General features: G+C 46.5%; 1 protein-coding gene across 6 annotated transcripts; it reads right to left on the reverse strand.

The window, feature by feature from the left end:
* Positions 1 to 823: 823 nt before the first annotated feature.
* Positions 824 to 17037, reverse strand: CE2H16orf78 (chromosome E2 C16orf78 homolog). Of its 6 annotated transcripts, none has more exons than XM_047837319.1 (5): positions 16722 to 17037; positions 13660 to 13767; positions 12998 to 13112; positions 5144 to 5399; positions 824 to 1443 (listed from the first exon to the last, which is right to left on the reverse strand). In XM_047837319.1, exons 1-5 carry the CDS (start codon positions 16869 to 16871, stop codon positions 1425 to 1427), a joined length of 648 nt encoding a protein of 215 aa, XP_047693275.1. In that variant the 5' UTR covers positions 16872 to 17037; the 3' UTR covers positions 824 to 1424. The 6 variants fall into 6 exon arrangements, with proteins under 6 accessions (XP_047693275.1, XP_047693272.1, XP_047693276.1 ...); XM_047837316.1 differs by lacking the exon at positions 824 to 1443 and adding an exon at positions 2726 to 3024; XM_047837320.1 differs by lacking the exon at positions 824 to 1443 and adding an exon at positions 3051 to 3612.
* Positions 17038 to 23719: the final 6682 nt, after the last annotated feature.

Raw genomic sequence — 23719 nt, forward strand, 5'->3', positions numbered from 1 at the left:
ATGACTTCACCAAGAAAGCCACAACAGCCTGCAGTATCTACCTGCGAGGCTTGAAGCTCCTTTATTTCCGTATCTGGGCCAACACTGGCATTCCCCAGCTTACTAATATTTTCCAGTCTAATTAGGTATAAAGTGATACCTCATTGTTGTTTTAAATTGCGTTTCTTGTCCCCATTTTGGGGGAAGAATGGACGCTTCAGAGAAGTGACGTGCCCAGGGGTCCTAAGCTGGTGTATGCATCGCTGGGCTTTGCCCACCCTCTCTGAGCTCAGGCTGCAGTCACCTGGGGTTCTGCTGCCCCTCACCTGGGCTTGACGGCTCTCCCCGCAGACGCCCCACTCTGTGGATGCGGGTCTTCTGCTGTGGTGGAGCTCCACCTGGTGGCGCTGAGAGGGAACTACCGCTGTGGATGGGAGGGGGAGGGCGAGGGGGACGCGGGGGACTCTGAACCACCTCAGTTTTGAGGCTCCTGTTGTTTTTTAAAAGTAATTTTTCTAATTTTATTTTTGTATAGAGACATGATTAACATATAACATATTAGTTTCTGGTGCTTTTCTTGTGAGAATTTTCAAGATCCAAACATACAGCAACCCCCAAATATACAGCACTCCATTATTAACCAAGGTCACCAAGATGTACACTACATCCCCAGGACTGGAAGCCTCTATCCCCTGGTCACCTTAGCCTCTCAGGTGGAGGGGACCCAAACTGCTTCGCTTTTGAGGCTATTGTTTTTAGCAAACAAAACCAGAACTCTTGTTCGTATACTTTTAAAAATGTACTTTAATTAAAGTACGTATACCTGCCTAAAAGGCAGCACTCTTAAGTGTACAGTGAACGAATGCCACAAGTGAACCCCTGTGTGACCAGCATGGCAGATGCCGCTCCAGGCACTACCCACCCTCCTCCAGGGGCCGCCGCTATCCTGGCTTCTACCACGGTAGATTCGTCTTGCCTGGCGTGGGGTGGGGGTGGGGGTGGGGGTGGGGGGTGCTGTTGTATACGGGGAATCATACAGCTGTCCTCCTTTCTGTGTCTTGCTACTTTTGCGTGATATTGCGTGCTTCGTTCATCCGTATTTGCTCATTCTCGTTTCTATGCAGTATTCCATTGTATGAATACACTGCTAGTTAATCTTTCTGCTGATGGACGTTTGGGTTGAATCCAGTATTTGTCTGCATTGAATAAAGCCACTGTGAACGTTCTAGGACAGGCTTTTGGTGCGCATAGCTGTACAATCCTGTGAAGTGCGTATCTAGGAATGAATACTGGACCACAGCATCAGTGTGTAAACAAATTTTGTAGATGTTGCCAGTTTTCCAAAGCGATTGTACCCATCCCAATGGCGTTCTCTTTGCTCTACACTTTCCGCTATAATTGGGATCATCCATTCTGGTGGTGTTGGTGGTATTGCCTTGTATTTTTCATTTGCATTCCTGAAAACTAATACAATTTCTTATGTTTATTGGTCACTCAGCTAACACTTTTGCAAGGTGCCTACATAAGACTTTTGCCCATTTTTTGATCGAGTTGCCTGCCTTCTGCACATTGACTTATCAGAGTTAAAATACAGGCTCATCTGAGTGTGAGCCCTCTGTCAGATCTGTATTTTCCCACATGAGTCACCTGCCTTCTCACTCTCTCACTGATGTCTTGATGAGTGGAAGTTCTACTTTCAATATGATATAATTTATTAATATTTTATTTTCTTACTGAGGCTTTTTGTGTTTAATTTTTTTTTTTTTTTGCCTATCCCAAGGTCATGGAGATTGTCTTCTATGTTTCTTCTAAAAGCTTTCACAATCTGCATCCATCTGGAACCTATTTTTGCATTTGGTGAGAGGCGGAGGGTTGATATTTTTTTCCATATGGACATTTAATTGACCAGCCTGATTTATTGAAAAGATTGTCTTTTCGCCACTGCACCACAGTGTCACCTTTGCCATAAACCAGGGGGCTGTACCTGTGTGACTCTGTTGCTGGTGTGTGTGTGTTTCTGTATCTGGTGATAACTGTTAGAAAAGGTAATGGCGAGGCCACTTCAGTTTATAAAAGACACCGTGCTATAGATGGCACTCTCTGCCAACAGACCCTGGCTTGGGGTTGCTGATAAATGTTCTTTTCTCAATGTTGTCTGTGAATCTTGGGGCTCACTGTAGCTCATTTGGTTAGAATGTCAAGAAGCTGAACTGGAGACTCCCTGTGCCTGTGGAGCTCCCAGAGAAAAGCCCTGTGGACCCCAGAAGAGCACCCAGGTGGCCGTAGCAGCTGTGGGGTGGGGCGAGGTCTCTCCTCTGCATTCATTTACCCCTCTCTTTTCCAGTCCCTGCTGAACCCCAGGGGAAGCTTGCAACCTCTGTTGGAGCACCTGGGGTCTGAGAGGCGAGGGTCCCAGGGTAGCCCCTGTCTTGAGGGTCTGGGAGCACCAAGCAGTCCCTTGAAGATGTAGCATTCAGCTCCCCACAGAATGAAGTTCCACAAGGGCAGGGGTTGGGGGGTGGTGTATAAGACCTGTGATGTGTGTGTGTCCCCAACCAGCCCCTCAGCCCTTTGTCCCTCCTGATGTTCCTCTGGGGACTCTGGGTCTCCAGTTCTCACTTTTTCCAAGACTTCTTTTCTAAGAAGCCCTTTCTAAAGAGTCTTCTTTTGGTGGGGAGAAAATCCACAGTCTCTCCCAAATCAGTTTTGATTTGGGTCAAGGACAAACGCTACATCAGTACAATGATTCATGCAGTCTGGCCTTGTTTTCTGATCACTAGTGTCTAAAAGAGATGCACCAGGTCTGATGGCATGGGGTACCAGAAGATGTCACCTGGGGGGGCGGGGCAGGGATCCAACAGCAGAGGGAGCTTGCAGTGGCCTGGGGGAGGAGCTTCCTAAAGGGCCACGCTGGGGATTTGCGCGAACACCTTTTTAGCGTCTATCTCCCCTTCGACCATGTGGGGGTGGATGTCCACGTTCATGCCTGCATCCTTGCACAGCTTGAGCAAGGTTCGAATGTTGTTCTTGGACAACCTCAGGTATCTGTGCGAGATAAGGGCCAAAGAGGTCAGTTGAGGGTGGAGTCACTCTAGCTTCAAACTTTATTGACAAGAGCTTAGACTTAGGCAGCGTGGGATCTCTAAAGGGAATGGGCTCTGTGGACATTCTGGAGCTGACAGAGGTCTTATGAGAGAGTGGGACACCCCACAGAACTGATGGGAGTTTTTATTCGTATAACTCTTGGAAGGTAATTTGGCAACATAGATGCCAAGCTCCGCCCCTGTCCCCCCAAGTCCCTCCCTGCCAACAGTTCATGATCTTTGACTCAGGAACTCCACTCAGGCCTTCAACGAGTCCGAAGAAGAGAAGCCAAGGGGATAAAAAGCTATATAAATCAAAGTGTTTACTCTGGGGTTAGCAACAACAGGAAAAGAAGAAATTCCATCAGCAGAGGAATGGTTAAGCAAATAACAGAATATCCATTTCAAGGACTCTTCTGCCAAAGCTAACATGCCATTAGGAAAGCAGGTGCAATATGGTGGTCACGATACATTATGCCACGTGGGGAGAGATCCAATTGTCAGGGGTTCCATCACTGCCAGGTGTGCATAACCTCAGTGATGCCAAAGCCTGGGCCAAATACAGAACGGTGGCAATAAAAGCTGAGTAAATTGTGGGAAAGGAGAGTATTTTCTTATAATATCATTCAAACAATTTAAAAGTCTGGCCATTGATTTAAAATCTTAGCTAAAGCTCCACAATTCTAACTTACACTGGAGAGTGGAATTGGTCCCATCTATGCTGTGTGGTCTAGAGAGTATCTCTATCGTCATATCCTGAGAGCTCTGTATTCTACCAGAAATCTTGACCTTGTTCCCAGCTTTAGTAAAGGAGGTAGTCCCCCTACTCAGGCCACCTGCTGGTTTCTTTGCTACAGTTGATGGGGGAAGAGCTGGATATTGATATAACCATTGGGAATGGTCTCCCTCTCCTTCAAGATCTGCCCAGAGCTTACCTGGTCTTATAGCCATCTTAGATCCCACTCTCCAGCCCCATGTCAGGACTACTTTTCCATGACAGCACCAGTCAGGGTCTGCCCCTTCCGTCTGTGACCAGCACAGCTCTGGAAGATCTCACACAAATGTACGTGTGAGCACTCACTATCCCGTTATGGACAATTTCATCTTTTTCTTGGATGGCTTGTTGGATGCCATCTCTCCAAATATTCTCTCTCCCTCCTTGGAGGGTAGGGGCCCTGTCCAAATCTCTTTTCTGCCCACTATTGAGCCCAGGTAGGCTGTCTGTTGGCCAGGGTCCACTAGAATCCCCCTGTCAGACTGAAAGCCATAGCCAAAGTCACCCATCCGTGGAGAGGTCAAGCTAGAAGCCCCCTTCAGTGGGGGAGGCTGCCATTCTACCCATCCATCTCTCAGCCAGTCAGTGAGCAGAGCAGGACTTTGGAATGGGGTCACTGCGTGCCAGGCATCTGAGGTCAATCTTAACTCTACAGATGAGTTCACTGCTGTTCAGTCTACAGGACATCCACATTATTCTGTTGTCAGTTTCCCCTACTGAAGTCTCTGAATCTTATCAGTTACATCTTTACAGGAAAGGGCTTGGGAGGGGCGCTTGAATCTGGGGGCGGAAACCAGCAGGTCCTGATAAATGCGAAAAAGAACAAGTGAGAAAGAAGACCTTTAGTGAGAACAGTAAACAGCAAATGGCTCACACTCTATTCATAGTACCTTCTGGAGTCTAAAACCCCAAACATACAGTAGGTAGCCAAGGGAGGGAGGGTGGCTCCTATCACCAGCAACTTGACACTGCCGTGTGAAGGCCCTCAGAGGGATTTCCTGTTAAAACCAGGCCACAGACAACTGATTCTTTCATTGTGGATAATATTCATGGTTTGTACTGTGAAATGTATAGAAATACTGCAGGGGTGGTGAAGGTGTCCAGGGGCGTGGCATCAAAATGGCAGCACCTAAATGTTGCGCCTCATCCAAGAGCTGGTACCCCAGCAGCTGGGGCTGCTGGAAACCCAGCGGCTTCAGCCCTGGGTCAGCCCTTCAGGTCACAAAGACGGAGCCCCGTCCTGCCACCGCCGCCCCCCCTCCCCCGGGCTTAGCCCCGGTGTCTGAACCAGACTGTGGAGACTCACCGGCAGCTCAGCACCTCCTCCGGCTTCAGCATTCTCACCGTCTCCACCTTGGGCTCGGCGCCCTTCTCCATGAGGCTCTTCAGCTTGCGCTCGTAGGAGACCTCGGGCATCCTGCCTACCACCCAGTCTCTCAAGAGCGTCGACCTCCGAGTGCTAAAGAGAGGGTCCTGGAGCATGGGGTCGATGATGCTTTGTCGATGGTATGGCACGGACCGTTGAGTGGACTCCAGGACGATGGCATCCTTGATGTCTAGTTCTGAAATTGGACAGATGGCACAGCAGGGAGTTAGAGCCTGGTAGAGGTGAGAGGCAGGGCGGACAGGAAGGGGTGAGGCTGGCGAGTCTGCACGGGCTTCAAACGATTGCCTGTTGTGAGATACGAGGTCACGTCAAGGTTTGCAGTCTCTTCTTGGCATTGGCTGAATTCTCACTTGTCTTTTCCTCCCTCCTTTCTCCCTGTCTCCCCCAGCTCCCTCCCCTTCCCTCTTGTCTTTAGTCCCCCTCTAGACCTTCTCTTCTTTCCCTCCTCACCTACAGGGAACCTTAGCCTAGAGGAGGTAGGGGAAGCTATCTGAAATAAACTCTGACATGGTTTTTAAAGGAAAAACAGATTATTAGATGAAAAGGGGAGAAAAGTATTGCAGGCAGGAGGAACAGCATGTGCAGCAGGAGGAACAGCATGTGCGAGCAGGAGGAATAGCATGTGCAGCAGGAGGAACAACATGTGTGGCAGGAGGAACAGCATGTGCAGGTATGAAATGGAAATGGGAAGGAGGAACAGCATGCACAAAGACACAAATGTATGAAATTAAATGGTGAGTGTCAGATGTTACCCAAATATGTGGTTTGGACTGAATTTAAATACTGTGGGGGCGAGTGTTTGGAGAATTTAATTTTTTTTCTTCTTGCTAAAGTTACCACTCGGTATTTTGTAGCTTTTTTTTTTTTTTTTTTTTACTAATGAGAAGGGAATATATTCTCCCCATTTCCATTTCTGACTGGTATGACTAGTATAGAGAAAAGACTATTGCTTCACAATGTATTTTTTTCTAGTCCAGTAACAACAAAACTACATTCTATTCTTTCTTTACTAGAATTTCTTGAGTTTTAGAGATACCTAATCATACCAGGGGAACAATGAAAATAGCTTCCTTGTAACATTTAGAAAATGTATATACTCTTCTTGACATACTGCATTTGACAGATGTTCTAACACAATGTCAATAATGATGAGAGCAGTCATGCCTCATTTTGTTCCTGCTTTTAATTAAAATAATTAGCACTTTGTCATTTAGAATGATACTTGCCACTAGTTTTGATATGCTTTATAATATTTATCAGCTTAATAATTCTTAGGTTACATACAGTTTTTATTAGTAATCATTGCTTGACTCTACTTACTGCTTTTCTGTCACTTACTGACATGCCCATATGGTTTTTCCTTTATTTTACTAATGGAATAAATTATGTTCTTAGATATTCTGATATTGATAATCTAACCTTTCCTAACCACTACAAGAAATCCCACTTGGTCATGGTGTGTTATTAATTTCACACATTGAAATAGTTGATCTATTTTCATACAGTTGGCATATTTGCTAAAATTTTTAAATTTTTTGCATCTATATTACTTCTTTGAAAATATTTTAATATTGTGGTTATGGTGACTTGTGGGATTAATGCAGGAATATCTGTATGTTATATGGTCCAGAATAGTTGAAGTGATATCGAGATCATTTGTTCTTGAAAAGGTTAGATAGAACCAAATGTGAAGCCTTTTGTCCTGGTGACTTTTTCAGTGGGAAAGTGTCAACCACCTTTCAATTTTTACTTCAGAAATTGCTCTCCTCAATGTTTCTTTATTATATCAATTAAAAAAATTTTTTAATGCTTATTATTTATTTTTTAGAGAGAGAGAGAGAGAGAAAGAACATGAGTTGGGGAGGGGCAGAGAGAAACGGAGACACAGAATTCAAAGCAGTCTCCAGGCTCTGAGCTGTCAACACAGAGCCCGATGTGGGGCTCGAACTCACAGACTGTGAGATCATGACCTGAGCCAAAGTCAGACACTCAGCTGACTGAGCCACCCAGGCGCCTATGATATCAATTTTAATAATTTAAAGTATGAGAGGAAATGATCTATTTCTTCTAGGTTTTCAAATGTATCAGAGAGAGGTGTATATAGTGTTCTATTACAGCTCAGTTCATGTATTTCTCATCTTTGTTTATACATTCTCTCCATACAAAATCTTCGACATTTTTGCTCTTTTTTTTTAAGTTTATTTATTTATTTGAAGAGAGAGAGAGTGTGTGCATACAAGCGGGGAAGGGCCAGAGCGAGGGAGAGAGAGAGAGTCCCAAGCAGACTCCGTGCTCAGTGCAAAGCCTGATGGGGAGCTCGATCTTACCGATTGCGAGATCATGACCTGAACAGAAACCAAGAGTAGTCAGACGCTTACCTGACTGAGCCATCCAGGCACCCCTACTCTTTTTAATGATGGTCACGAAAAGTTCATACTACTCCTCATTTGCTTTTTCAAAAAATTAGCTTTGGTGGGGGCACCTGGGTGGCTCAGTCAGCTAAGCGTCCGACGTCAGCTTGGGCCATGATCTCAAGGATCCTGGGTTCGAGCCCCGCATTGGGCTCTGTGCTGACAGTGCGGAACTTGGAGCCTGCTTCAGATTCTGTGTCTCCCACTCTCTCTGCCCCTCCTTTGCCACCGCCTCAAAATGAATAAACATTATAACATTTTTTTTTTTAAACTAGCTTTGGATTGATCCTTTTAACTATTTTTTAGCTTGGGTTTCATTAATCTCAGATGGTATTTATTTAATGTATAAAAGCTCTCTTTTTCACATAAATTATTTCTTCTATCTTCTTGTAAATAATGGATTGCTACAAGTATTAGTTTTTTTCTTACATTTTTTTTGTGTTATAAAGGTAAGAATTATTAGTTTTAGTTTTTACAATAAATTTTCTTCTGAGGCTAGATTCCGCCTTTGTTCCCATAGGTTTTCGTAAGAAACGGGCTTATTTTCATGAGTTTTTTTCCCCCCTCTGATACAGGGTATTTTAGGAGTGTATTTGTTCATTTATGACTGCTGAGTTGGGAGTATCTTTTAATTTAAATGCTATTTCTAATTATTGCTTTAGGATAATGCCATGGCCCTAGGATCTTTACTTTGTGAATGTTAACGTTTTCTTTGAGGTGAAAATGCAGATGAGTTTTGTAGATATTTTTTAGCCACATAAAAACGCATTCTCTGTTCAAATATAAAGTTAAGTCTGTTTGATCTGTTTGATTCAAAAAGAGGCATGTAAAGAAATCAAAGAGGCATATTAGAATCTCCCACTATACATGTATTTTTGTTAGATTCTCTTTGCGGTTCTCAATAACTATGTATTCAGCTACTATATTTTTTGGTGTGTGTAGGCTTAGGTTTATTACTTTATTCTCTTTAACATTTAAAAATATCCCTCTTTTACCTGACGTGTTTCTTTTTAGCCTTAATTCCACCTCATTTGTTTGTCTTTCTTGTTATCTCTTGGCCTATTCTTTTGTTGTCTTTCCATATTAAACCCAATTTTAAGTGTATCTAGATTCTGATCTGTAAACCAGTTATTTGCTAGTTTGGGGTCTTTGCTCTCACTTAGGGCATTTTCTTTTTTCCTTTGTAAGTAGATTGTTCTCCTTGTAAGCTTGCAAGATTTCATCAAGAAAGTTTGGGAATTTTACCGGGCTATGTCTAGGGGGAATGAGTCTAGACCTCCAACAGTTATATAAATTCAGGGACAGCAGCCTGGAAAGAGGCACACTGTGATTCACCCAAGGTCTCGTATGAGTTAGTGGCCGAACTGGGAGTCTGTATGCCCAGTATGGTGCTCTGCACTGACAGTCGGTCCCTGGCCAGGTGGCCTTAGCAGCCCTGTTCACGCGTAGTGCAAATTGGTACTATGTTCCAGAAGAATCATGAGCTGCTTATCCTCACCAACGCAAATGGGAAATCTCTTGGAGAAAGAAGCATAGCTTTTTCTGAGATATCTGAGTATCATCTAGGTCAAGGTAAATCTCATGTAGGAAAGAAGAGTAGTAATATAAATGGTAATGATAATTAAACATCTGAAATAGCATTTATTGAGTGACTTCTGTGCCAGGCAGTGTTCAAAGAGCTTTCTAGGGGGGGGGGCACTACAGTTGCACTGCCATATCATGTCCATGTAACAAATGAGAAAGTTGAGGATCAGAGAGATTAAGTCACGTGCCCAAGACGCCATAGCGAATTAGTGATGGATCTAGGAAAATGTGAACCCAGGTTGTTGGTCCCTTTTTCTGGGCATCTGACCTGGCTACCACCTGAGCATAAATGACCCACATTCCTGAGTCTGTGGCTGAACAGATAAGTTAGATTTCTACTGGGCTGTAGTTGGGGCTCCAGGGGCTGACTCTGTGCTCATGGAGACAGAGGGTATCATTGCCCTCCAGCCCTCGGCATGAGGGATGCCCTCCTGCTCTGGCATCTACAGAATGCCCTGGACCCCAGGGAGAGAAAACCTAGTGAATTCCCCTTTTCTAGGTTAGCCGGCTCAGACTTTGCCAAGATTTACTTTGGAAATGGGCTCCAATTTCTTTCCCAGGGTCTTTTATGGGACCATAGCCAGAATGACCTTTTACAAATTCAAAACCAACTTAGTGGCCCTCCATGCGGGCCAAGGGGTTGGTGAGAAAGGGGAAACAGAAGAGAGTGTTTTCAGGGAGTTCAAGTGTGGGGAGAAGGGAGTGGCCCGTGGCCCACAGCAGCAGCGTGGCAGCAGGCCAGTGCCTCCTGGGTGCGACAGCGTGGTCGTCATTGGCGGGATGGAGGTGGCATTTCAGCTGTTAGGAGGAGTGAATGGGAGCTTTTGTGAAATTGAGGCGGACAAAGATGAAGTGGTCTGCGTTGAAAAGCACAGTGCTCCCCGTGGGGGTCATCACTGATGTTTTCTATTGGCTGTGGGGTTCTGGAGCTGGAGGCAGGTCTGTGTCACTCATTCAGAACACATGGTGTCTTGGGGAGCCTGGGTGGCTCAGTCAGTTGGGCGTCAGACTTCGGCTCAGGTCATGATCTCGCAGTCCGTGAGTTCAAGCCCTGCATCGGGCTCTGTGCTGACAGCTCAGAGCCTGGAGCCTGCTTTGCATTCTGTGTCTCCCTCTCTCTCTGCCCTTCCCCCGTTCATGCTCTGTCTCTCTCTGTCTCAAAAATAGATAAACGTAAAAAAAAAAAATAAAGAACACACTGTCACAGATTTTGATTTTGTGGCCACCATACACTAAAAACGTGAATGAGTGGGAGTTGTTGTATCTGTACAGATAGAGTGGTCACATTCTAGTTCTGGAGGTGGTGGGGATCATCTGATGGCCATTCCCCACAGACTCTTGCTCAGCAGATCACACAGAAACATGGCAACGAGAGTACAAAGGCCTCACTCTGCAGATAGGGAATCTGGGACACCTGGGGGATCTGGCTCTTGACAAGGACACCAATGATCCAGGTGCTGCGTGGGGCCAGGGGAGGCCAGGACCAGGAGTTCTGGTCCTTACTTCATCCATATTTTTCTCCACTTGGACTCCTGCCATAGCCCATAACTGGCTCCACGTCTTTCCTAGGGGCTGCTTTGTCTTGAACTTGACTCCAAAAACAGATCCTGCCCATTCATTTCAGGCCTCTTGCTAGCCTTCTCTGGAAGCTCCCCTTGCTGTGCTCAGGCTCAGTCCTGATTCAGTGCCTGGGTGCCACATCTGGATGCCAAGGTGGTTCCTGGGTGCCTCTGAGCACCTGCTGCAACTGAGCACCTGCTGCCCCCCAGTGTCCACTTGTTGTATTGCATCAGGTGGGAGAAAAATGTCCCCTGTTGAACTGGGTGGATTTTGTCTTGCTGGGGCGGGGGTACTGCAAAGAACAAAAAACCGCTTGCATTTTTGTGCAGTGTTGTGAAACGGATTATTTTATTAGCTGGTAGTGATTTTGTCTTAAGGAAGAAACTGCCTTTGTTTAGGAAATTATCTTGATAGACTCCTTTTGAGTGTGGAGTAAGACAGTAAAACAAAGGATCCTTCCAGGTAAAAAGCCAATGGGAATTGTGGGGTGAGGAAAGCAGAGGATGGAGGAGAGGGAGACGAAAAACAGAGGAAGAGAGGGGAGCTAGGAAGGCCCAGGAGTAGAGTGAGGACAGCAAAGTGCCCGGGGCAAGGGTGCAATTCAAGGAGGTGTTCAGTCTCAGGCTCCCGCAAGTGCAGAGTCAATACCAGAGAGTGAGTGCCTCCTTAAATCTTGTATCTGGGGGCCAGACTTGGGCTCACTTTAGCTCCAGTGCTGGGGTGAGTGGAACAGCTGGGAAAAGTAGGGAAAGCTAGCCAGGGGACATCTCCTGGTGGCTGGGGGCAAAGGACTTGGACGAACCCTTAAGAGGGTTTTGTAATCAACTTCTGTTTTGTTTTCTGTAGAATTCTGCCATGAAATTCTTTTCCTTTGTTGCCCTAAACTTCAGTAAACTCTGTTTACACACAAAGGCTTCCTGTGAGAGATTTTGGGGGAAATGAAGGACATGGGACTGTGTCTGCTCTGGCAAGGGGCAGGGAAAAGGGAACCACCACTGGAATGGAGATCTGCAGATGCTCAGGGGCTCAGCGGGAGCCAGACTTGACTCTGGGAGTCACAGAAAACTCTAAGGCCTATGCCAATCTAGTTGCAAAGATGGCACACAGAGTTCCTGTACACTCTTGCTCAGTTTCTCCTCATGTTAACATCTCACACCAGCAGGGAATATTTGTTAAAAGATAATTAACAAGTTAACCTTGGCACATCACAGCTTCTTTGGATTTCACCAGTTTTTCCACCAAAGTGTTGTTCTAGAATTCAGTCCAGGATTCTGCACGGCATCTAGAGCCAATCAAATTGAAACCTGACAGGCAAGTGAGCGCAGTTGGGTTATGATGGCTTTGGTGTATTCAATGAAAAGGAAAAGAGGGCATTTTGCTGGGCACGATGGGAGTAATTTTGGATGGGAGGCCTGCCAGCCCCTACTCAAAAGCTTTCGGCCACTCCTCCCACTTCTTTTGCCAGACACCTCCTCTCCAAGAAGCCAAGCACAATAAATGCAACTGTTTTTCCAACACCGTGGTACAGCCCACCTGAGAATTTTAGCATTTTTTTTCCTTAGAAGTCGCTGCCGCCACCATTTATTGACCACCTACATCAGGCTACACGCTTTATATGCCTCATCTCACTAAAACTCTATTGTGAGGCAAGTCATGTTATTGTTGCACATTCTAGATGTGAAAACTGGCCCCTGCAGATGGAGAGACTCACCCCGGATTATACAACTCCAAGTTCACTACAGAGCTGTTCGAACCCAGGCAGCCTTGGGAACTGAGGATCTGGCATTACCTAAGCCGACTTCTTCCTGGGTGTGAGTGACACCTGGCGGGTTTTGGGCCAGCAGGAGTGGTGCCTCATATGTCACACTGACATTGTCACAGTACCTAAACCAGTGAGATAATCTGGAGCTCACGAGGTTGCCATCATCAAACTGGCTTTTAGGAACCTGGGGTACACTCTGCTGGCACCCTGAGAAGAGAACCCCCAGGTGTGGGCAGAGCCTGGACATCCACTCGCTTGCCGACCAGGTCGCACCTTTTGTGGTGTGATCCCTAAAGAGCCACGTGGGGCTCCACAACGGTCCAGGGCTGCTGGGCTGGCATGGAACCTGCTGCTTTGACAACAGTGTGGGCTTCCTGTAACTCTGAGAGGTGGGCAGTTATGAGGGACGACTCTGGCATCCCATTTTCCCGTCTTAGGGTAGGATGCTCCCCTTACCAGATTTCTTGGGGTTGTCCCTGGAGTAGCTGCCAGGAACCAGGCTGAGGCGTTTTCCCTTTAGCTTTTGGTACATGACATGGTTCTTGTCCTTCTTGGTGCCTTGCTCGGGGGTCTTGGAGGGGAGCGGGAGACAAGTCACTCCATGAGAAACAGGGCTTGGCGTGGCCTCCTCCACCCTCAAAATGAGTGATTTCAGGGGTTCGCAGAAAGGCAGGCAAAGGGGCCAAAGGAGAGACTGCTCTGGGCCCGGGGCAGGTGAAGGGGCTGGGGTGGTAAGTTGGCACCTGCTCACCCGCACGTGACTTTTGGTCCCTGCTACCTCGGAGAGAGTCCATGAGGGGTCACAGAAGCCACAGCCATCCGGGACGGGGGGCACTTAAGCCTGGATGTTCTCATCTCTCAGCCTCTCAGATGGCATTCCTGAATGGTCTGGGGACAGCAGTGAGAGGAAGGCACCTGGCAAGAATGACCCTCTACCACAGGAGTGCCAGCATCCATGGGGCTGGTGGGGTCTGGAGGGGGGAAAGGGGAGGGGATTCATTTGTGTGTTAGTGTGGAGCAGGGGTGGATTTTAGAGCCTTAAACTGAAAAAAAATGTAGCCAGGTACTGTGCAGGGGTGGAGCACGTACCCCTTCTCAACCCGGGGAACCCGTGTTACCTTCTCAGAGAAGGCTGCCTGGTGGTTCCCTTTCTGCTTTTTGAGGATGCTTCGGCCTTTCTTTTCTTCCTTCCCAGTTGTTTTAGGGGGTACTGCCCAGTTGGGTTTCTGTTTTTGAAAAGACAGGATTGCACTGTGGCTGCCCCCACAGAGGGGTGGCTCTGTGGAGAGCGGGCTGCACCCTCCCCACTTCTAGATTTGGCTGGCTCCCACTCTGGCACTTCTGTCCCCTCCCACCCGATCCCCCCACAATTGTCCTTCTGCCTCCAGACACGCCCTGCTGTCCACGACACTCTGCTCCTAGAGAATGACCAGGTCTGGCTGTCCTCCCCACCTCAGAACCCCATCACTAGCTCCCTCTTACCCTCTACACAACGGCCCCTCTCTCCAGCCTAGTAGGAATTCCTCCTGGCCCCCAAATGACCTGTGTAGCTGCGACTTTCCTGCCATGGCCTCCAGTCTGAAGCCACAGGAAGGCCTTCTTGTCTTGGAGTCCAGCCAGAACATGCCCTCTGTCCGCAGATCTCCCTCCTGTCCCAACCCCTCCCCATCCCGTCATATGACTTCACCCCGCCTTTCTCCTTCCCTGGGCACTCCTCTTGGTGGCTGTGGACTTCCTTGCGCGCATGCCTAGGCTCCTACCCCCACTGGGGCATTGGGGAGGACACAACAGGGAGCTCTGGGGTCCAGCGGGGAGGGCCCCACAGAGGGGCATCCAGGCCAGCCTACAAGGAGTAGGGGTGCTGGAGCTCCTCAAGGAAAGCTGAATTGGCTGGGTCTGCACCTGCAGTGTGCTGCTTGTGGTTGTGGGGACACGGCGGCTGGGGCTGGCTTCCAGGTCAGACGCCCATGGGAATCCTGCTCTATTGCTGGGGGCTGAGCAATCTGGGGCAAGCGACTGCTCTCTCGGCAGCTTGGTTTCCTCATCTGAAGATGGAAGCAGTAGTAGGATTTTGAGAACTTAATGAATGACTGTGTGGTGCCAGGGGAAGGGAGAGGAGGCCACAGACAGCCCCCCTCCAACCGCTTTTACTAAAGCCCCCCCGCCCCCGACCCTCAATCTGTGCTGTCTGGGACCTGCCACGGAAGCATCGCTTTCTCAGGAGCTTCTTCAAAATCCGCGTGCCTCTGGGAAGGATAAGAATGCTTGAAGATTTCAGTGTATTTTCAATTTAAATTTGTTTCCTCCCTGAGTCCAAAATTATTTCCAGTAAAAAGCCACATAAAAGGTAAAGCTGTGAAAACACTGGAATATACTCTTCATGAGAAGGGACTTCTTCTGTTGATCACAGAAGTGAATATAAATCTCTGTGATTGATACTGAGTTCTGAGCGGCCCAGCAGTCAAAAAGGGTGGCCAGGAGGGTAGACCATCCATAAATCATTAGCACCTTAATGTAAAATATGTTTCTCAGACGTGTTTTTGTATGTCTGGTGGAACTGGCACTCCGGATCTTTCTGCATATGAATGAGGAGCAAGCACATACACGGAGGAGAACTTTTTGGAAAGGCAGGGGCCGCTAGAGAGGCTGAAGCAGAGAAGTGGAGGTGGTTATGGGGAGTTGACCTGACAAAGCCCCTGAGCGTGAGAACTGGATTAGTCTGAGTTTGAGACCTGGCTTGACCCTTCATTAATTCTGTGAGCTCAAGCAAATTGCTTCCCTGCACCTCACTCAGCTTCCTTATTATGTCACTTCCGCTGAGGGGTAAGAATGGTGCCCACCGTGTGGCCCTGCTGGGGGCAGTTGACAAGATAACTCATGTGCAAGGCTAAGCACAGGGCCTGGCACACAGTAAATGCTTAATAAGCATTAGCATCATCCTACGTAATGCCATTTTCCACCCGTTTTTCTCTGGGGGCCAGAGAATTCAAGATCAGGGGGTGTCCTCTACAGAGGAGACCACTTTCTAAGGACATGGCTTGATTTTCCATAGATGGTGGGCCTGGGGGGAAACTGAGGCAAAACTGGTTGCCATAGTTCCTGGAGAGAGAGGGAGTGTGGTGCTAGCGGTGCTACAGGCTGAATGGTGTCTCCCCTCCCCTCCCCCAATTCATATGTTGAAATTCTGACTCCCGTGTGATGGGGGTGTTAGGAGGTGAGGCTTTTGGGAGGTGATTGGGTCATGAGGGTGCAGCCTCCACAAGTGGGATTAGTGCCCTTGTAAAAGAGACCCCAGAGAGCTCTCCCATCTCTTCCTTCCTGTGAGGACACAGCGAGCAGGTGGCCATCTATGAAGCAGAAAGCGGGCCCTCATCAGACACTGAATCTGCAGGCATCTTGATCTTGGATGTCCCAGACTGTCAAACTGGGAGACATTAATTTCTGTTGTTTATAAGCCGAGTCTATGGTATTCTGTCACAGCAGCTGAAGAGGACCAAGATGGGTAGATTAGAACTCGTTGGGATACCGGGTAGAAAGGAGGAGGTATGTTAGCAGGAGTCCCAGTGGGATAACAGTGGAGACTGAATGCCCTTTGACCCTGGAGCCATCATAAAGACGCAAGCTCCTGGGGACAGTGGGGAGGGCCCATTCTGCCACCCTGGAGATCTTAGAAGCTATTGTCCCTAAGCTCTTCTAGAACACTGACCAAGACAACCTTAACGCCCTCCTCACCCGGATGAAACTAGAGAGGTTCCTTCCTGGCTCTGGGCCCAGGACCTCTCTTTCCTTTTCCTTCAGAAAACCAGCACTTGTAAATTCTTTTCCTGCCCCTTTGAGATGTAAATCTTCTTCTCCCAGCCTCTTGCCAGTTTCAGAATCCAGGAATATTTTTCTCAAGGACCTGGAAGCCATCCCTTTGAAATGAAATCATCTGGAAAGATAGCACCCCCTCCTCCGGGTCTCTGTGGGAGGGTAGGAGGCTAACTACGTGGGTGACAGTTGGCACAGCCGGCCTAACCACCTGGACAACCTCCCCTCTGCCCCGAGTGCTTTTTTATTAGTTCGCCCAGTGCTTAAAGCTCCTCCCGCCTTTTGTTTCCTGGGAGGCTCAGTTCCATGTCTCCCTATTGTAATAGTGTTGAGTCCGGCTCCCTGGAGAGTCTTTCTGCCAAGTACACACCTGGAAAGTTTGCTTTTTCTTCCCCTGCCTGCGTTGCAGCCACTCCAGCACCCGCGTGAGGTCGGACATCCGCCTCTCCTCCGAGGTCCTCCACATGGACTTCCTCTCTGTGGGCATTGAATCCTTTAAGTTCTCGGATGGCTCTGTCATTCTGAGGTCTTGGTTGTGCCTGGGGTGGGCAGATGGCACTGTCACTTAGTTAACCCCCCTGTCTCCGGTGGGGTTCTGGCCTGGTGGTGGAAAGGCCTTTCAGGTGGAAAGGTGTGGCCTTTCGGATGTGAACATAGGCCAGCAGCTGGGATATTGGCCTTCAAAGGTGGGAGGTCTAGGGGGTGATTGTGAGGTCACTGTTAGGCTGGCCTGGGGGGTCAGGGTGGGGTGCAGTACTGGCTTCCACACACGGTCATTGCCTCTCCACAGGCACTGTCCCTTATCTGGACTCTGCCACAGCCTCTCCTCCTCCACTGCCACAAAGATCTTAAAGGTCAGTTCACATACCTCCCTTTCTCACAAAACTTCAATGGCTCCCTGTAGCCTACAAAAAAAAAATCTATATTCCTTAGTTTGGTATCCAGGCTTTCCACAATGTACTCTAATTAGAATGAAGATTTTTTATAGCCTCAGTTACTTTTATGTTCATTGAACAGATAGCTATCAGATGCCTACTAGGTGCCAGGCATGGTGCTGGGGATACAGTACAAAATGACATAGCCAGACCTCCTAAAACATATGGGCCAGTGGGAAAGACAAAGCAGCAAATAATTGTTCTATGAGTCCATAAGGGCAAATAAAAATGAGGGCTCTGAAGGCAAGAAATACAATGCTGTGAAAGAACTAGATTTGGATGGGTCGTGGGAGGGTCGCGACTCACTCAAGCATGGAGCTAAAGGGTAAATAGGTCTCAATGGGGCTCTGGACCAGAGGGATGAGCATGTACAAAGGCCCTGTAGCAGGATGGAAGCACAGCAGACTTGAAGTATAACAGAAGCACAAAGGCTAGAGTACCAGGTAGTGAGAAATGATGCTGGAGAGGTGGGCTAAGGCCAGACCAGACAGGACCTTAGAAGTCACAGGTTTGCTCAGACTCGCAAGGAAGAGGAAAACAAGCGATTCAGAAAGAGGGGAGGGACTGACACAATCAAGCTTCCTTTTTTGTGTTACTAAACTTTTGTTGAAGGAAGCTGTGTATAAAGAAATGTTCCAGGGGCATCCGGGTGGCTCAGTCGGTTAAGCATCTGATTCTGAGTTCAGCTCAGGTCATGATCTCACGGTTTGTAAGTTTCAGCCCCGCATCAGGCTCTGCACTGACAGTGTGGAGCTTGCTTGGGATTCTCTCTCTTCCCCTGTCTCTCTGCCCCCTCCCTCCCTCGCTTACTCTCTCTCTCTCTCAAAATAAATAAATAAACTTAAAAAAGACATTAAAAAAATCTAATTAAAAGAGAAAGAAAGAAGAAAGAAAGAAAGAAAGAAAGAAAAGAAATGTGCCAGAATCACAAATGAAGACATCTGTATAACAATTTCCCCAGAATTCCCCCTTACAGCTCCTGCTGGTCAGGGTCTCCCTCTGAGGGTAAACACTATTCTAACTTCTAATTTCATAGGTTTGTTTTGTCTGTTAGAGTTTTATATCAATGGAATCATATTACATACAGTTTTTCATATCTGGTTTCATTCATTTTACAAATATATTTGCAGGATTTTAGCAATGAATTCTATTAGTCTTTATTTTACTTTCATTTTTGGAGAAACATTTGCTGGATAATAGAATTCTTGGTTAACAGTTTCCCCCCCAGGATTTTGTATATGCCATTTCACTGACTGTTGCTTTCCACTGTTTTATATGGGAAATCATCTGGTAATCGCATCATTGCTCCCCTGCACATATGAGTCTTTTTATCATTATTATTATTATTATTTTGATGATTTTTTTCTCTGTTTTTGTCTTAAAATTTTTTTTAATGTTTCTTTACTTTTGAAAGAGAAACAGACAGAGTGTGAACAGGGGAGGGGCAGAGAGAGGGGGAAACACAGTATCTGAAGCGGGGTCCAGGCTCTGAGCTGTCAGCACAGAGCCTTACACAAGGCTCAATGTGGGGCTCAAACTCATGAATTGTGAGATCATGACCTGAGCTGAAGTCCAACACGTTAACCAACTGAGCCACTCAGGAGCCCCTGTTTTTGTCTTTTAAATGTTTGCTATGATGTGTCTGGGTGTGGATCTCTTTGTATTTATCCTCCTTGAAGCTTCTTGAACTTTTGGGATAATGTATTTAATGTTTTTCATCAGATTCTGGAATATCTTGGCCATTTTTTCCATAATGTTTTTCTGTTCCTTTCTCTTTCTATGTCTGGGAGTCTCATCACGCATCTGCTGACATGCTTAATGTTGTACCACTGTGCTCCAAAGTTTTGTTCATTTTTCTTCCATCATTTTTTCCCCCTGATCCTTAGATTGGATAATTTCTATCAATCTATCTCCAAGTTTGCTAATTCTTTCCTTGGCCATATATAATCTTTCATTGAGTCTTTATAGTGTATTTTCATTTCAATTGTACTTTCAACCCCAGAATTTTCCTTTTTAAATAAATAACTTTTGGGGTAGATTCCCATGGTTCATCACTTACATACAACACCCAGTGCTCATCCCAACAAGTGCCCTCCTGAATGCCCATCACCCATTTTCCCCTCTCCCCCAAAAACCAACCCAAAAACCAAGAGCACACTTTACACACTGTATGTTAACCAATTTGATAATAAATTATATTAAAAAAGTAAATAAGTAAATGTTGAAAACAAAAAAATAAACAAAACAACACACTTGTATAAATTGCACAGATAAAATTAGCATTTCTACAAAATTAAAGTAACTGTTATTTTGTTAGAAAAAATAAAATAAAAAATAAAAAATATACTTAGCTGTCTTCAGTTGGGTCATTTAAAAATTATAAGAGTGTCTTGATATAATATTCCTTTGTTGCAAAATTCTTCTATTAAATTTCACTTATCTTTTAAAAAATCTCTGTCTCCTTATTTAGAATTTATGTTGATTCATTGTTGTCATACTTTCATTTAAAATTTTAAACATGATTTGTTTTAATTCTTTGCTGTATTTGTAGTAGCTATTTGAGGTCTTTGCTAAATTCAACATCTGCAAACACTCAGAGACAGTGTTTATTGACAGATGTTTTCCTGGGTACGTGTCACACTTTCCTGTTTCTTTGTATATCTTGTAATTTTTTACTGAAAACTGGACATTAAGAAAAATTGTAGCAACTTTGGATTCTGATTCCTGCCAAGTTTATTGTTGCTTTTTCCCCCCATTTATTTATCTGTTTAATAACTTAGCTAGGCTCTGTGAATCAGACAATCCCTGTCTGGGAATCTGGGATGGTGTGAAGTCTCTGAAGTTTCTGATTAAATTTTTTTGTATTTTTGTTTTTATATTTAAGCCTAGCTTCCTGATTGCTTCTGTGTCTGCATATCTGCATATCTGTCTGCAGAGAGATTGTGCTCGAATACCTCCAGCCAGTAAACAATCTGTCCTCTGTTGAGGAATCTGTGTGTGGACAGGGGGGCTGTGTCAGCGCTCTTAGTACTGCATTATTGTTTATTTTTGCACAGTTTATTATCGAAGAGCTCCTGTGGGTCAGGATTCTGGGTGTACCTTGGTTGGGTCCTCTGACTCAGGCTAAAATCAGGTGTGAGCCGGGTTACGGTGGACCATCTGAAGGACTAACTGGGGGAGGCTCTACCTCCAAGTTCCTGATCTGGTTCTTGGCAGGACTGGGTTCCTTGCAGCTCATTGACCTGAGTTCTTCCTTTGCCGGCCATTGGCAGAAGGCCACCTTCAGTCTCTTGTGACAAGTGACTCTCCATAGGGATGCTCACAACATGGCAGCTCACTTCATCAGGGCAGCAAGGGAGAAGAACCAGAGAGAGAATGAGAGCAAGGCAGAAGTCATTTTTTTAAAACCTAGCCTCGGAAGTGACACCCATCACTTCTGCTGAGTTCTGTTTATTAGAAGCAGGTCACTATGTGCTGGCCTCACCCAAAGGGAGGATTACATAGGATACTAATCCGAGGAGGTGAGGATCACAGGGAGCCATTTTAGAAGCAGCTGATAACAGGAACCCACTCAAAACTCAGGCCATTTTCATGTGTTTTCTGTCGTTTACTTTCTGCTGGACTCTTTCTCATCTTTGCACACACGCACAACCTAGGGGTTAGCCAGGAGTGTGTGGCTGGCTTGGGCCTTCTGTGGTTTGCCCACTGCGTGCACGCAGCTTTAGCCAGGAGTATGTTTGCCCCAAGCACAACCGGCAGCCTCGGTCTGGTGGAGCTGGTGGCTCTTGTGCTTTTCTGCCTTGGAGATTTTCCCTGAAGCCTACAAGGCTGCCAAGGGTGGGTGCCACTTACTGCCCCCAATCCAGTGATTCCCTTTTAGCCAAAGCAGAGAAACTGCCCCACACTGGTGGGACCTCTGTGCTTGTAGCTGGGAGGAGGGGCTGGGAGCAGCTTTGGGCAGGAATGCCACAGATGTTCACGGTTATTGCCCAACTTTCTGGTTTGCAAGCACAAATACTGCTCCAATTGTGGCATGATGTCCGGAGTGCTACGTGGTTGTTTTGATCAATTTTGTCCAGCTTTGTAATTGCTTTTAGGGGAGAGGATTTGCTATGTCCCTCCTCAGCCATAGGTGGAAGTCCCCTGCCAATACACCTTTTATATAATACATTTTGTAAGACCCCCTTTACTGTGTTAACATAAAACTCATATATAATTTAGCCTATTTGCATACACATACTAGTCCTCCAAACTAATATAAGGGAGAAATTTTTTAAAATGTATACAGTCTCCCTTTGGGTCTATGTCAATATTTTGTTTTCTTTTTTGAAGTTTATTTATTTATTTTGAGAGACAGAGAGTGGGAGCAGAAGAGGGGCAGAAAGAGAGGGGCAGAAAGAGATGGCTGTGCTATCAGCTCAGAGCCCAAAACGGGGCTTGAACTCACAAACTGTGAGATCATGACCTGAGCTGAAACCAAGAGTCAGATGCTCAACCAACTAAGCCACCCGGGTGCACCACATCTCAATATTTTAATACTTGGTCACAAGTAAAATAGAAGGAAATCCTCCAAGTTTTTCAAATGCCTCTCAGGGAATGTTGCAACCTCTCTAATGAAATAATGAAAAAATCAATTGTAATCAATCAAGGGTAGTTGGGTGGAGGCCGTGTACAGTCCCCATTGAGCAGGGGCTGTGTGTGTGGGGTGGGAGGCAATGATTAATAGGCATTGATACAGTGAGTAGGTAAGTGAATGAGTGAGAGAGTGAATGGACAGGACAACACATGCGGGCTTCTTCACCCCAGGTTTCTCATCCCCAAATCTGCAGTAGAAATCAGTGTCCACATGTTTCTAGAAGACCTCTTCTGGGGTGGAAATTGGGTTGCCAGAACTCTATGTTTGTGAACATGAGTATTAGCATTCTCTTTTGGCTACAGCCATCTTAAAAGAGACCAGAGGTTAGGAGACCCAGGACCCAGAGGATCATCTCATGGGACAGGAGATAATTCAAATCAAGGAGCATTTATGGGTGTGTCTCTGGTGCCAAGCACTGTCCTGGGCAGTGAGGGAGGGGGGGAGTGTAGAAATCTGGGGCACCTGGGTGGCTCAGTCAGTTGAGCATCTGACTTCAGCTCAGGTCATGATCTCATAGTTTGTGAGTTTGAGCCCCACATCAGGCTTGCCACTGTCCATGCAGAGTCTGCTTCAGATCCTCTGTCCCACTCTCTCTCTGCCCCTTCCCTGCTCATGCTCTTTCTCTCTCAAAAATAAATATACATTAAAAAAAATTAAGTATAGTCAGTTCCTGCTCTCATGGAGCTTATTGTTTCCTAGGGGAGACACCTGCAAAGCCTTGTGAGCATGGTTTTGTCTCCCACTGCCCCCTCCACTGCTCCCCCTTGTAGTTTGGGTGAACAAACACCACTCCAATTTGAGGGACGGGATCAGGTTGGTGTAAGCCAATCAATACCCTGAGTTCCCCAGGCTAGAGTGATTGATGCAAGAAGGGCCCAATCAGCATAGAATTGGGAGCTTCATTAGGAATGTGAAGAAGACTCCTCTGTGAATGGTGGGGTGTATGGATGTGAAGCCTGGAATGGTGGTGGTCATTTTGGTCTGGTGAGGGAGGGAAGCTACAGTGAAGATAAAACACCAAAGAGTCAAGAGACTCACTGAAAAACTGAGCCAGTGTCTGAGATTTTCAGACTTAAATTATTTTTTATGTTTATTTATTTTTGAGAGAGAAAGAGACAGAGTGCAAATGGGCAAGGGGCAGAGAGAGGAGACAGCAGGCTCCAGGCTCTGAGCTGTCAGCACAGAGCCTGATGCGGGGCTTGAACTCATGCACCATGAGATCATGACCTGAGCTGAAGTTGGAAGTTTAACTGACTGAGCCACCTGGGCACCCCCAGACTTAGAAAATTTATTTATTTATTTATTTATTTATTTATTTATTGAGTGTGTGTGTGTGTGTGTGTGTGTGAGAGAGAGAGAGAGAGAGAGAGTGGGGGAGAGGCAGAGAGGGAGAGAGAATCCCAAGCAGGCTCCACACTCAGTGCAGAGCCCAACTCGGGGCTCAATCTCATGACCTGAGCCGATATCAAGAGTCTGATGCTTAACTGACTGAGACACTCAGGCGCCCCTGAACTTTTCAGACTTTTAATGAGCTGGAGTTGTGTTTCCTCTTACTTGCAATAAAAATCTTTCAGATGATACAAATAGCTAATACAGGGGAGATGGTAACATGTAACAGTGATGGAGGGCATGGTGACGTCTCCTGGCCGTGGGGGGGTGGGGGGCGGGGAGGCCATCAGAGAAGACTCCACCGAGAAAGAGGTCAAGCTGGGTCTTGAAGGAATCAGAGGCTTCGACAAGAGGAGAATTACATTCTCTTTGGAGGTAACAGCACCTACCAAGGTATGAAAGTGTACA

This window comes from Prionailurus viverrinus, chromosome E2 (genome assembly GCF_022837055.1).
Source record: "Prionailurus viverrinus isolate Anna chromosome E2, UM_Priviv_1.0, whole genome shotgun sequence".
NCBI classification, from domain to species: Eukaryota; Metazoa; Chordata; class Mammalia; order Carnivora; family Felidae; genus Prionailurus; species Prionailurus viverrinus.

Bases quoted from the DNA above. Each gene is read 5' to 3' on its own strand.
- CE2H16orf78 (XM_047837316.1), bottom strand. From the start codon at position 16,871: ATGACAGAGCCATCCGAGAACTTAAAGGATTCAATGCCCACAGAGAGG. The intron at 13,113-13,659 runs GTAACACGGGTT...CTCCCCTCCAAG, and splicing joins AGGCAGCCTTCTCTGAGAAG to ACCCCCGAGCAAGGCACCAA. The intron at 5,400-12,997 runs GTAAGGGGAGCA...GTCCAATTTCAG, and splicing joins GGACAACCCCAAGAAATCTG to AACTAGACATCAAGGATGCC.